The sequence below is a fragment of the Pteropus alecto genome, unplaced genomic scaffold, assembly GCF_000325575.1.
Source record: "Pteropus alecto unplaced genomic scaffold, ASM32557v1 scaffold113, whole genome shotgun sequence".
NCBI classification, from domain to species: domain Eukaryota; kingdom Metazoa; phylum Chordata; class Mammalia; order Chiroptera; family Pteropodidae; genus Pteropus; species Pteropus alecto.
The window spans coordinates 6352528-6367687 of NW_006433949.1; the positions used below are offsets into that span (position 1 = coordinate 6352528).

Genomic DNA, 15160 nt, shown 5'->3' on the forward strand with positions numbered 1-15160 from the left:
TCAAAGGATTAAGCAATAACCACTAAGACAGCATTAGCATCTGTGGAAAGAAATGAAGACCATCTAAAAGAGAATGAACAAAGGTTATTTATTCCCAACTTGCTAGAGCAAGGGAGTCAGCCATCATCCCTTGCATTTGGCAGAGACTCAAAGACAGGGGATGGGAAAGCTTTATAATGGAAAGAAGAGAAGGCTTCAGGTATGCCCTGACTGAGGTTGGTGTCCTGGGGAAGCTGGAGGTGGGTTATCTAGAAATAGGACATCCTATGTGATTGCTTAGAGAGCTTGTTTGGCTTTCTCTGGTTGGACCTGAATTGCAAGGGGGCAGGGGAGAATTAGGAAAGCTGTCAGTTATTGACTAAATCCTGACACTTTGGGGTCAATTACTGCACAGGTTGTGGTTTGGCTTCCCAGGTTGGTGGCTGCAGAGGCTACGGGTCAGAATTCTATTGTTGTTTATGGTCTGGCCATTGTCCACACGCATATCTAGTCTCTCTCATACCCCTCCTCATTCCTCTACTGGCAGGGAGAGCTAGGATAACTTTTAACAAAACTGGTGAAGACATGGAACCTCCCCAGCAGAGAGCTGGGAGGAGTGGTTGATAGAATGAGTCCTGGATAAGTTGGCAGAACTACAGGAAGTTTCCCTGAATAAATTAGTTGTGTGGAAGCAGAGCCTCTCAGGCTTATTTCTTGGAGAGGATGAGGGTGTCGCTGTCCTCGATACCATAGCTCCCAAAAGCTGACCAATCCTGCAGGACTTGACCTTGGAACTTCAGCAGTTGCTGCTTTCTGAGAAGCCCCTGCCTGTCTTGTATCTGCTGCTTCAGGCTCAAGATGAAACTGTTGGGGTCGATGGCATATGCGTGACTCTCACCACCTGGATTCTTCACAAAGACCTGGATCTCAGGGGAGACAGTCTCCAGCAGATAGATGGGGATGTTAGAGAAGATTCCGAAATCGGCCAGGGAGCTGCGGCTGCTGAGGAGTTGCCGCTCACCACCAGGTATCTGGAAGGACAGACGCTGCAGACCCATGTAGCCGCGGCTCTGTCGAATCTTCTCTTTAACCTTCTTTATGGACTCATAAGGGTTCACCCTGAGGATCAAATCTGGGTAACCCCACTGCTCCACTGTCACCTGGATGTCTCGTGCCCTCTGTAAGGGAAAGGAGAGAGAGGGGTTAAGTCCACGCTTCTTTGTCTCACATGCAAAAGTTCCCTTCACCTCATCTTTCAACAGGAGCAGCAGGAGCAGAAGCAGCAGCAAACATTTAGGGGGTGCCAACAACCTGCTAGGCCCTGTGCTGTGTGCCTTTTATATTCTTACTGCATTCTATTCTCACAGTAGCCCTACGAGGTTGGTTCTCCTATTATCCCATTTTACAGATGAGGAAATTATGGTCGAGTAGGGTTAAGTGATTCATTGAACTTCACAGAGGTAGTAAGGAGCAGAGCAGGTATCTGAACCAAGGTCATTGGCACTCCAGAGTGTGTTCTTTACAATCAGAGGCCACACTCAAGGGACCAAGAGTCCCAGGTGGCTGAAGAACACACCTGGAGGGTGATAGAGAGGGCCCGCCCTCTAACTGATCCTTTCAAGAAAGGATAGAGTCCCAGCATTGTCAAGTCTTCTGATTTTTCTAGGAAAAAAATCTTTGCACGATGATTTTTACATTCAGGAAAAATCCAGAGGCATAGACTTTTCAGCCCATCTTTGGGCCTCATTTGGCTGGCTGGCGGTCTCCCAGTATGTAATATCTGCACCTTATTAGAGACCCTCTGCTTCCTCTTCTGCCGCTGCTCCAAGCAAGTCCATCTTTTGTTCTGGCACACACCTCGCCCCCGACCTCAACATTCTATGCAGACAGAGTGCCCTCTGTTCTGAGTGCCGATATCCCTCCTTGGATTTTAAGACCAATCTCAAGCCCTATTTTCTTTAAGAAATCTTGTCTGGTGACTTCGGACGTAACATTTATGTCCATTTCCAAAGCTACACAAAGACCTGGGTGTGAATCCTGATGCCTCTTAGCAGTGTGACCTTGGTTAATTACCTTAACCTCTCTGAGCCTCAATTTCCTCATCTGTAAAATGATGATAATGATAAAGATATAGTAGTAGTAGTAGTAATAATAATATTAATAATAATAATAATAATATAATAATAATAATACTTGACTTTTCTACTTTACAGAATAGTCCCTGGACAAGTGCTTTGCAAATTGTAAAGTACAGTGAATAAAATAGATGATTATGACCTCTGCTTGTACTGTAGATTTGGCATCACATTATACTATTATTTAGCATTTTTCATTTCCTGAATATCTTCTCTGGTAATTCTTTCTAGCAGTTTTGTGCAAGTTTGTTTCAGAAACTTGCTTTCTAACAAAATGCAGTGAGTTTCTTGAGGACAGGGGCCATGTCTTATTTCTGAGCCACTATTGCCCCCTTGCCCCTGCCTCCCACCTGCCCAAGCTTAGTGCTGGCACAAAACAGCTGATTGAATTGACTTACCATGGCTCAGCTCATGAAAAATGCTAAATAATAGTATAATGTTATGGGAAGAAGAAAGAAAAGGAGAACAAGTATTTGAAAATAAGGAATCAGGCTCAGGCAGTTGAATAATTTTCCAAGTTCACAGAACTAGTGGGTGGTGGAGCCAGGCCTCAAACTGTCTGACTCTAATGCCCTGTTGGCGCCATTGATTCAGAAATAAATAAGTAAACACTATACAGTTATCTCATTCTGGGCTTCAAGCCCCTGGCAGCCAGCCCAGAGAGGAGCCATTAACCTTTATGTTCCAGCTGGGGATTGGGTTCTCCTTGTCATCATAGCAACAGTCCTGTTTCAGGCACTGGTTGGCTCTCTGTGCGACTATGTCCCATCTGTATCCTTTCGCCACGTTGTGGGTGGGGTCAGCTGGATCCAGGATGATGGGCCTGTAACACAGAGAGAGGGTGCCCAGGGCACTTTCTGGTTTGGAGGCCTGCAAGTCAGAAAGAAGCCTTCTTGGCCATTATCTCTTCAAGCCCCTGAGCATCTGTTATGCCCAGAGCCCTGGGCTGTCAGTCCAGGAGGGCCCAGAAACACTGCTGAAGAGTAGCAGGATAGAGACCATTAGATTCCCAAGAGCTTCTTTTGGGGAGAGTATTCTAGGTGTTTGTGAGGCATTTTGGCAGTGCGTGTGTTGGGGGGGCTGAGACGCCAAAAGGCATGCTGAAGCAATAACAGATGCCCACTCAGGCAGATGGGCTTCTTAAGTCCAGAGACTTAATTTTGTTCACAGTTTGGGACTAGAGCAGCTGAACTGCTTTGAATAATGGTAAGAACATCATCTCCAACTACTGATATTTACTAAGGCACTGGGCCAAATCCTATGTGAATTAACCTTTTTTAATCCTGACAACAATTCCATAAGGTAGAGACTAGTGTTATTATTGTTGTTGTTGTCCCCATTTTATAGATGAGGAAACTGAGGCACAGATTTCCCTAAGTTCTCAAAACCAGCTCAGCTCAAAGGATTCTTACCCATCTCCACTGGCTCAACAGAGGAGAGGCTGAGCTGTCTCCAAATGTCCGTTCCCTATATAAATGTAGAATAAATATTTTAAAGAATATTGGTTTGAAAGGAGTCTAAGAGCCTCCTTGGGTTGCATGGGATGACCACATGTGTTGGATGCCAAACCCATGATAAGAGCTGGCCCTTGTACTCCATGGGCTTTTGACTTACTTAGCAGGGAGCTGTGACTTTATGTGACAGAATGTGATGGTGAGCTGTTGGAGTAAACTGAACATTTTAGGCTCCATGTTGGCTACTCCCAACATCCCTGGCTCCTTGAAATCATCCTGTCAGGTAGCGGAGCCAGGCTGTCTTATGGGGTGGGGTCATATAACCCAAAGTGACCCACCAAGGGACCTGACACACAGGGCCTGTGCCCAGTGATCAGACTGGTTCTCTCTGAAGTTTCCCAGCGTCCCTCCTGTGGACTAAACCTCCAGTTGCCTCAGTGGTAATCACCTTGATATACGCCCTTTGTTGCCATCTCTCCCTTTCCCTTCTTACTTTCTCACTTCATTATTGGTGCTTTCTGAAATCTCCTTTCGAAAGGAGGGACGCTGGGAAATAGTGTAGTACACATGACCCAGAGGGAGTCCTTCCATTTGAGATGAGAGAGAGCTCAGGTGTTTATCCAGCTGCTTCTGACAGGCAAAAGGACACAGGTGCTGACAGTGGAGGCTGAGCCAGGCTTCATGGAAATGGTAAAGGCCCCGGGGATGCAAATGGGCACCAGCAGCACGTGCTACAATAGTGAGCATTTATTCGGCATCTACCCTGGGCTAGATACTAGAGGCCCTTTGCATATATTTTCTCTGACCCTCACAACAGTCCTGCAGTGTTGGTGCCAGTAACTCCCGTTTTACAAAGAAGAAACCGAGGCTCACAAAAGTGAGAAAAAGGCAGAGCGGGGATTAAACTTGGATCTCTATAATTCTTTCCACTTTCCCCTGCTGTCCCTAAAAAGCACTGAAGTGGTCTATTGCAGGCCACAGAGCTAGGGTAGTGTGGAATGGTGGCTTGAGGAACAAGAAAGGCTTAGAGCTGCTAAGGCCCCTGGCAATTTTGAAAGGCTGTATGAGATTTCAGTGTGGCCTTACTACTTAATAAAGCCCACCTCTAAAACTCGATACCACCTTTTCCTCCAATCTTTCTTTCCTCTCTCAGATGTGGTTGTTAAGCAGGGGCCCAGTACCTTTCTCTTTTTAGCTGTTTTCTGACAAAGTCCTCGATGACTGGGTTCTGGAATGTGTAATACTTGGTCCAGTAGATACAGAGTAAGTCATACTCCTGGAGCAGTTCCATCACAGTGGTGAGGCCTTCCTCCAACCTGAAATTCTTATCCTCCTGTGTGCCCATTTCCCAGGCGTAAATGGTCAGTAGCTCGAGGGCATAGAGAGGGGGCAGCATGGCCCTGGGGCACTTGGCTTTCACATACTGTTGGAAAAGATGGGAAGAGAGAGACCCCAAGATTCTATGTCAGGATGACATTGGACCAGAAACTGGAAAATCCAAATTCTTGTCTCAGCTCTGTCACCTACTGTTGTATAATCTTGGCTGTATAATCTTGGCCAAGTCACTTTCCTTGTCTGACCCTCAGTGGGTTTCCCAATTTTAGAATTAAGGGGCTGGGTTAGTCCAGTGGGTTTCAAACTGTGCTGGACATAACTTCTAGCACAGAGTTACGAAGAGGTATCTCAAAGAGTGAGCAGTTGGGCTCTGCCATCAGGATCCCAGCCAAAGCAGCTCCATTTTAATCCAATTTAATGTATTGGGCTTCTGAAAGTTTTCCTTTAAAGAAAGGCTTCTTAGCTAAAGAGAGAATAAAGGGCAGAGGACTGCAGGACTAGGTAACAGCTGAGATTCTGTGAACATTAGGGTTACTTCTCAAGCAGACATTTCTTTCTTCTCCATTGTGTAGAGGCCATGCTGTTCAGACGGGATTGACCCCACTCTCCATAGCAGGGTGGGTCCTGACTGGACAGGGCCATCAGTATAAACCTATTCATTCCTCTTGCCAAGTGACTGGTTCAAGAAAAGCCTTCTCATTTAACTTGGCTCAACTTGAGTAAAGCCTAGTTCTTTTGTTCAGTGTGTGGATGTGAGGGCAGGAAGAGCTGTGGCCATTTTCCATTGTGAGGGAAACCGGCCTGATGACATAGAGGAGAAAGAAACTAAATTATAGAGAAACAGCTGGAGCCATCACCAGTGCCTGACTCCACCCCCTCTTAGATGATAATAAGTTTAAGCTTTTATACATGTGAGCCTTTCATTTCTTTTAAGATCTTTAACAGACTATTTAATGATATGTTAAAAAAGAAAAAAAAAAGAAAAGAACTATGTTGTTATTACACAATGTTAATAATGTAATAACATGTAATGTGTAATAACATGTAATGTAATAACATGTAATGTGTAATAACACATAATAATACACAGGCTAATATTCTGTTTTTGATGGATATGTAAGAAAATAACCCTTTCTTCTTAATCTGTCTCCTATTCTCAATATAGGGCTATATTTATGCAAACTAAGGTAAAATATTCTTTGAATGATGTATTATTCCAACCGATGCCACAGAATAAAAACTTCCTATAAAAATTTCTACTATAGATTATAAAGTAACAAATCCTCAGAAAAACAAAGATAATTATTCTGTAAAATAATAGTATATGTAAATTGGCCCTGCTTACAAAACTATTTGGAATGGTGGTTAAATGTTCATGAAGCAATTTTATTAGTTCCTGTTCATGACTATGTAGTATTTATATAAATTCAATAAAAATGTGTTCTTCCTATCAGGATAGAATCAGATAAATCAATTCATCGGTGATATAATGATAAAAATCAAATTTATAAATAAATTTGTATTCATGCCAGAAATCTTATGCAATTAGGTATGATAATCCCATTATTAAGAATCAAGGACAAAATAAGATACCAAAAAGACAAATATTATATGCTTTCACGTATATGAGGGAGCTAGAATAACTAAATTCATAGAGAAAGGAAGTAGAAATGTTGGTTGTCAGGGTCTGGGGAGAGGATAAAATGGGGAGTTATTATTTAATGGGTACAGAGTTTCTGTTTGGGGTGACAAAAAAGTTTTGAAAATAGATAGTGATGGTGTTTATACAACATTGTGAATGTAATTAATGACACTGAATCGTACACTTAAAATGGCAAAAAGAAAAAAAAAAAATCCCCCCCAAATAAATAAACAAAAAACTTATATCAAAAGCTCAACCAAAACACTGAGGAATGTCCCATATTGTTCCCAGAATGGCATTGAATTAAATACTTCAAAATATAAAAGAATAAACATCAGTTTATTGGTAAATAAAAAAAAAAATCAAGGACAGCCCTTCACATGTGGAAATGATGCTTATAAAGTCCCTCCTGATACTGACCTGATGCTGTTGTAAGGCTTGTGAAAGCCAGCATTATAGATAGTAAAAATAATACTTTTTTGGTAGGCCATGAGTGAGCATTAACAATCTTGGACATCTCTGAGATCAGTGAGTGACATCCTCACAGTTACGACTGGACAGACGAAACCTAGAGAAGCTAAATGATATGTTCCTGTGATGAGAAAAATAACTTTTATTTTTCTCAGTTTTTTGAAACCTGTGAAAAATAACTTTGTTTTTCTGAGTTGCTACCTTGGCGTTTTACAGTATGATAACCCTGCTCACACCCAGTGTCTGGACTTTTAGATAGAATTCGAGTTGAGGATTCCTGCCATAAGGTCCTGTTTTGCTTCTTCCTCCTCCCCACCCCACCCTCCACCCCCAGGCTCCTTTTAAAATAAGTTAAGCTTGGGATGTTAGTGGCCTCTACCCCAATCACCTTATAAGTAGTAAGTACTTGCTACCCCCTGTTAGCTCCTGGCTTGAGTGGGAGGGAGGACAGCCCTTCACCTTGGCTCACTGCGCCCCCTTGCTTCTGGGATCTGAAGGTAATAAATCCTGTGACTACTTTCTTTACAGTTCTATTGAAACTGTGCCTTCAGTGAACGTGACCCAGTGAGTTTCACTTCCCTGAAGTGGGAATTCTGAGGCTGAGGGAGCCACTCCCCCTCGTGGTAGCTGTGCTTCCTCATTCAGCAGGTCTTAATCTGCATATTTTTAATTCAATATACCAGTTCTGGCTTCTCAACGTAGTCTTTTGGTCCCTGACTACAGTACATGAGCTGATAAAAACAATAAAATACTACTGAACCGTGAAAGTCAATGACGACACCTGAGACTTGACAAAACCTCCAGACAAAAACAATTAACCTTTTTAGCATCCGGGGGCTCTAGTTTTGTTTACCATACAATACGAGCTCTTTATGTCCTTATGGATCCATCAACACATCTAAATAAAACTTGTCCAATAAAACATCAAATTAATAATACTGAATCAAAAAATGGTTTTATGGTTTTATATGTGGTCAAATCCTTGTCTTCGGGGCAGAAGCTTGAACAAAGGGAGGGCTATAGAAGTAAAGTTGATACATTGTCCCATGGACATTATAAATAAACATGCATATTATATGCAGGAAGAAAACATTTTGCTCCCTGAAACAAACAAATAAACAAACAAAGCAATGGAACATTCTGTTGAGTTCTAGCGAAACCCACAGAATCGTGGATCATTTCCTGTAAGTGATTGTCTTATCAATAAAAACAATTTTATTCTTGACTTTGGGAATGCTAATGTCTGAAGATATATCACAACCTTGGTTGATGTAAGTACTCATTTAAGTAAATTGCTGTTTTCTCAGCATAAACAAACTAACTGTAAACTTGCTAACCTTGGTAATTTCCTGATTTTTATCTTTCGATACATTTATTCTTTTTTAACTGAGTCCTTCTGAAATCCAACTCTTACCATTTTTTAAAATAAGAAAGCATATTTTAATTGTTCTAATTTTGTGTTTGTTTCTGAGTCCTCCTTTCATAAATTTAGATAACTGTTCATCTGGATTTTTTTAATATAAACCTTATATAAATTTTTATTTAAAAACTACGAAGTAAATAATACAGAATATAAACTTCATTCTAAAAAATCTCTCCAGGAATAAATATATACATCTTGACGTATATCCTAAAGAGATATACGAATTTCTCTTAGCATTCCTGTTTTTTCAATTACAGTTGAGGTTCAATATTGTATTGGTTTCAGGTGTCATTTGGATATTTTGAAATATACACAGTACCACGCAGACATCACATGTGAGCTCTAAAAAGTGGCTGCTATGGTTGTATTCACTCAGTAAGGACCATGATACTTAGGAACTGGATCATTTGGAGGGAGAATTGGTGCAAGATGGAATGATCTTTCCTCTTTAAACGATCTTTCTCCTCTTTTTAGTCCTTAGCCAGCTGAGATTAACATCCGGAGATCCCAGTGAAGTTGACATCAGCCAGTACTGGACCACAACTGGAGCATTACAAGCACTTGTATACTGAAATTCTGTATATTTTCCTTCTCTTCACTCCCTCGCCTTTCTTCATCTTCATTGTTTCAATTGACAGTTCAAAAGACTAGCGTTCTCTCACCCCCCACTTCCATTTTTCCTTGAGCCAGTTTCCTGAGTTAACAAATCCAGTCCCTTCCTTTTCTTCTTCCCCTCCCTCCTCCATCTCCCCTTCCTGCCCCAAACTGGCAGCCCCCTTACCTGCAGGTACCAGTGTTTTACCAGCCGCAGGAGGCTTTTCAGCTTGGTTGGCTGATGTTTGACGAAGTTTCTCTGCAGCTCACAGAAGGATGCAGAGAAATTTCCAGGGTAACTGTTGCAGGCCTCGATCAGGCTCTCATAGACCACAGGATGTGGCTGAGAATTGGGAATTGAATGTCCTGGGATTAGAGGAAATGAAGAAAGAGAGCGGGGATTTAGGACTCCCCAGGTAGCTAGCTCAGTGGTCTGTGCGGGGTGCCTACTAATTCACCTGAGTATCACTCCAGGGAAACCTGAGACCTCATAGCCTGAGAAAATAAAGGTTTGCCTTGTTGATTATCCTTCTGGAGAAACAAAAGTGGGTTTTCTCATCCTCAGGCCACTCAAGGACTGTTGTCTTTCCTTGAGGTCCCCAACACTTTCTTCTAATGTCTGTTTTGGATCTCTCTCTCAGCCATTTATTTAAACCTCCCATCACTGTAGGGAACACCCAGTTCCAGATAAGAGAGCTGAGCTCTGAGAGCACACTTACTGAAGGGTGTACTGCTCTGGTGAGCATCACAAATGCATTGGTCCAGTTGTTCTGCGTGGTAATTTGTAACGCTTCTTCCTTTCTCTGTCTCACTCCCCTATTCCCTACCAGTGTTTCTCGGGGCTGCTCGTCCTCAAACCCTTGTCTCAGGGTCTGCTTCTGGAAAAGTCCAAACAATGACAGGCTCCCTGCACCTGTGGTAAGTACTACAGAAGCACCGAAGTTACTCTTCTAACTCCCCTCCATGGGTCTCGCTTTCTCTTGCAATCATATGTTTATTTATTTATCTGTGACTCTTTGAGAAATCTGTTTCCCAATGTGAGCCATGAGACAGCCAGAGTCCTGTCAGTCCTATGCACTGCAGTCGCCCAGCCCACAGCACAGCACATGGGCTGAATGGATGGAGGCAGCTATCTGCATGTGGCCATGCATGAGAAGGGAGGCAGTTGCAAGTCTCTTGGGAAGGGCAGGTGTGTGAGTTGGGTGGGCTTCCTCTCCCCTTACCCATGGCCCTATAGGCAGGCACAATGGTGACAGTGATGGGCTCTGCAGTCTTCATAGTCTGAATGGTGAAGACAAAAGCATCAGGCGCTCCCTGGACCACTCCTATCACCTCGAGCCCAAGGGCCACCAGGTCATGGCAATGCCACAGCTTTTTCCATATCAATCTCAAAACAGCGTGGTGGTGCTCGGCCTCCTCCTGGAAGCTGTGGAAACAACTCAGGAACACCACCAGCTCCACCTCCGTGCTGCTCCTGAGCGCTGTGCCATTCCCGAAGGAGCCCACCTGCAGAACACAGAGCCCTGTCACCCTGAGGCCACTGCCTATGCCAGGCAATTCCCGAGGGTCTTTACGTATTTAATTCTCACCATAACCCTGACGGATGGGTGGGTAGTACCAATACCCCATCTTTACAGTTCAGAGAACTGAGATGTCAAGAGGATGAGCCACTTACCCATGGTCACACAGTATGCAGCCTGACCCCAGAGCCCAAGCTTCTTATTTGCCACACTGCATCCTTCCAAGACTCTTCTCATCCACAGAATCATGTCTGTTCTAATGGAATATGAATGCCTACTCCATGGGGTTGTTTGAGGATTCTTGGGGGTCTGAGTAATTTCATGATATTAAAAAGGGGGTGGGCACAGGATTTCCTGGTGGATAAAAGCCATGGGCTGTGGAATGGGGCAGCCTGACTCTGACCTCAACTCTTGCCCCGTTCAGCTGTGTGATCGTTCTGAACCTTAAGTCTGAAAAATGAGGGAAACGATGGAACATGAGTCATTGGGTTCCTGGGAGAATTAGATGAGAGAATGTGTGCCAAAGGTTTGCCCTGGTGCCTGGCACACAGGAAGTCAGCAATATATTTCTCTTTCTCTTCTTTATCTAGTTGGCTCTCATCATTCCTTCTGCTGCCTAAGATTCAGGTTCCCCATTTGAATGTAAGGAGCCTGAGCTGGATGATTTCGAAGGGATCTTTTTGATGTTCCGAGATTCTGGGCTTGCTGTCCGACCTCTGTTGTCTCTGATATACAAGCACCCTACAGCTCTCTGGCCTTCTTTCTCACTCCAGTTTGAGAGGTGGAATTGCTAGGGATGAACGGACCCCTCCTGGAGGGTGAAATCACTGAACGCTGACTATAATCCCGCTGTTACAGTTTGAGCACACGCTGTGTCTGGCACCCCTGAAAGCCCCTTATGCAAACGAGACCTTCTCATCCTCACACCCACTGACTGAGGTGGGCACTAGTATAATTATCCCCAATGTACAGGTGAGAAAGTTGAGGCCATGGGAAGTTAATTAACCCGGCATGGGCTCCTAGCCAGGAATCATAGTCACAGTCAATGAAAGAGTCAGAAGGCAGAGTATGGTTCTTCCCCAGGACTCAGGACTACGAGCCAGGCCCTGCTTCTGAGAGGGAGGAGTCTGCCATCTTTTTCCCCAATACCTTTTCTGTTCTCTTTCTCCGCCTGCATCCAGATACAATGTTTCTGCCCCGTGTGATCCAGATACAATGTTTCTGCCCCGTGCGAGAGGGTTGGGGATGGCTCCCTGTGTGCGGATGAAGAGCACATTTCCCTGAAAGCTGTGCCTAGACTGCCCTTCCCACCTTTCCCAGTGGTAAGACCCAGGCAGGGAGGAAAGAACATTCTAGAATAGGCTTCATGACTTGCTTCAGCTCAAATCTATTTAAACCCAACTCATTCAAGAACAAGCATTCGCTCAGCCCAGCTTACCAGATTTTGGGCAGGGGTAGGGGAGTGGGAGGCGGGGGGTTAGAGGCTGAATAAAGTTATTATTTCTCATTAGCCATTTCTCTTTTGGGTATTATTTTGTGGTTTCAAGGGCAGAAGTGGATATGGTCTGCGGGCAGAATTTTAGGGTTGGGCAAATGTCATTTCCTGGTGTCAAAACTCATTCGGTTAGCAGCATCCTTCTGTCCTCAGACTTCCCCGTTCCATCTGCTTCATTCTCAGGGTTGTCAGGGTGGGTGGTCTGGGAGGGTCTGCTTGACTCAGATTGGCACCCCAGACCACGAAGATAGCTTGGGCAAGAATTTATAATGATGCTTTTGTTTTCTGTTGTTGTTGTTTAAATTAATATATGCTAATCATTTAGCCTGCTTCCCCATTTGCTTGTTGGGGGAGAGAGGAGGAGGGAAAGAAGATGTTGATGATGATGATGATGCCCCATTTACAGATGGGAAGACTGGGGTTTTAAGAAATAAGATGGTAAATCTACAGTCATACAGCCGGTAAGGGAAGAGGTCAAGGATCAAACCTGGGTCTGTCTAATGTCAAAATGTGTGGTTTCTCATTGTGAAATCATATGGCCTCAGGCTCCAAACGCTGGGGATGGGTATAAAGAAGGGATGCGGGCCTGAGGTTTCTAAATCCTTCCCTGAGGAGGACTAGCTGCCCCAGAGAGAGAACTAGAGCACTGAGCTGGGAGTCAGAATTAGGGGGTCCTAGTTCTAGTCTCCTTTTCCACCAGATCACTGTGTGAATGTGGGATATCTCTCGCCCTTTCTGTGTCTCGGTTTTAATGTTTAAACAGAGGATTAACTGAGACTGTCGAATTCTCCCTGGCTTTCTAGTTTTGACTCTCTTGATCCTAGCTAGGATAGGAGGTGACATGAGGAAGCTGGGGAAAGGGCTTAGGGGAAAAAGCTCACTGGAGCAGCCTGGAGCCCTGGCTGTAGTCAGATAGACTCTGGTTCAAATCCCTGCTCTACCACTAGCTGTGTGACCTTGGGCAAATCACCTCACTTTTCTGAGCTGCCATGAAAAAAAAAACCTTTTTATTATCAAAAATGTTAAACATAGAAAATTAGAAAGATAATATAATAAATACTCATATCCAGCCAGTTAGATTTAACAAGTCTAAATTCCTTGCTGTATTTGTTTCGTCTAAACCACATTAAAGTAAATTACAGACACCAAGAAACTTTGTCCCTAAATACTTTAGCATTTGTGTCCAACAAAAAGAGAACATTTCCCCCATATGCACAACACTAACAAAATCAATATCCGGGTCATATTAAAATTTCCCCAGTTGTTTCTAAACTATATTTTTGGATGATCTAAGACCTTGGATGATCAAAGACCTTGCATTACATTTGGTTATTACGAATCTTAAGTCTCTGAGCCTCCATTTTGCTTATCTGTAAAATAGGAATAGTACCGATCTCACAGGGTGCACAAATTAGAGACAATAGATGTTAAGGGGTTAGGCTAGTGCACCCAAAAAATGAACTATTATTAGCTTCCTTACTGGATTGTTCTGCTCAAGGCAGCAATGTGGTGGGGTGCAGGCAGCTAAGGTGGGGTGTCTTGAGATATGAGCAGCATGGGCTACGGATAATGAGGCAAGCGGTCTCCAGCATCATCAGGGATGAGGACCCTCATGCTGGGTTGGCCCAGCCCTGCCCGGGGATGAAGGGTACCAGTCTCACCTTGACCACCTTTAGCACCCGCACTTCCTGGTCCAGCCCATGTTCCCTCTGGAAGGGCTCTTCCCTCAGGAACTGCTCCACAGTCCGCACAGCCTCCAACACCTCATCTTTCCACTCCCGGCTGGGCTGTAGCCACTGAGCCACGAAGGAGTCCAGCCTGGAGGCAGCGGTGCCATACAGCTCTGAGGTCAGTGCCATCTCTGTCCTGAGAGTTCCACTGCTAGATAGATATATGGCCACACAAATACTCAAGCTCCTGGCATACACGCCCTTCTTTAAGGTGGCTCCTTCTCAGCTGACCTCCAGCACCCCGTAGGATAAAAGACAACGGAGGAGAGGACATCAGGGGTGACTGGGCTGATCTGCGGCTCCCCTCTTAAAGACTCCTTGCTGTGACAGTGGCACTGAGGGACACTGAGCCGAGGCTGGACATTCTGGGGCCACCTTAACAGGATTGGCTTTCAGCCAACCTTTCTGCTACTGGTTTCGATTCTCAACTTTTTAAGTTTCCCTTATATGACGTTTGGAAACTGAAATTGGCTTGAATTTAACCCTAGAGGAGGCAACTCCCAGCAGGTCAAAGTTGGATGGTATCTCTAGATCTAGTCACCCCACCTTGTTACGAAACTGAGGTTCAGAAAGAGAAGGGACTTATTTATGGTTGGGATGAGCAGCGGGAACTCTAGAGTCAGACAGAACAGAATGTAAGTTCCAGTTAGTTCTTTAGTAGACTTTTAATCTCTCCGACCCTCTCATAATTTATCCATAAAATGGGTTTAATAATGACACCCTACCCTATAAGTGGTCAAGCAGATGAAGCAAGAGAATAGTGAGCAGAGAAAACACTCAATAAATGTAAGTATTATTCATTTACTAAATATCAATTGAGTGTCTTCTAGGTGCCAGACATTGTGCTAAGAAGACAAAATAAGACAGGGTTCCTGCCCCAAGGGTATCCCAAGGGAGACAGACAAAAGACTCAGAGTACCATGAAAACCTGGGGAAAGCCAGGCAGAAAAGTTTCTTCTGGGCTATCTGTGATGTCAGTGAACACCTGTTTGAGATGAGTCCTAAAAGACTGGGGATGTGGCCAAGAGGGATCGGGCACAACATGAATAAAAGCTGAGAGGTGTGAACCGGCCAGGTGTGTGTCAGGGACTCGTGTAAACTATGCCTAGGCATGGAGAGTAAGGAGCGGAGAGGTGAGAGATGTGCCTGGATAGGCAGGCAAGAGTCGAATCTTGGCGTGTCTTTCATTGATTTATTCGTTCATTCAACATTTCGGGAGGCATCTACTTGGTGCCAGTCAGGAGCTGGGGATACAGCAGTGAACAGGCAAAATTCCCTGCTTGCAGAGGGCTTACATTCTGATGGTGGAGAAAGATAATAAACAAGATAAATAAATAAAATTAACAGCACATAAAATGGTGGTAAGTGCCAAGCAGAAAAAT

At 44.1% G+C, this 15160-nt stretch overlaps 1 protein-coding gene across 1 annotated transcript; it reads right to left on the bottom strand.

Annotated features, from left to right (window-relative positions):
- Positions 1-64: 64 nt before the first annotated feature.
- Positions 65-14138, bottom strand: OASL (2'-5'-oligoadenylate synthetase like). Its single transcript, XM_006908627.3, has 6 exons — positions 13710-14138; positions 10257-10539; positions 9221-9399; positions 4750-4991; positions 2790-2937; positions 65-1157 (listed from the first exon to the last, which is right to left on the bottom strand). Exons 1-6 carry the CDS (start codon positions 13905-13907, stop codon positions 687-689), a joined length of 1521 nt encoding a protein of 506 aa, XP_006908689.1. The 5' UTR covers positions 13908-14138; the 3' UTR covers positions 65-686.
- Positions 14139-15160: the final 1022 nt, after the last annotated feature.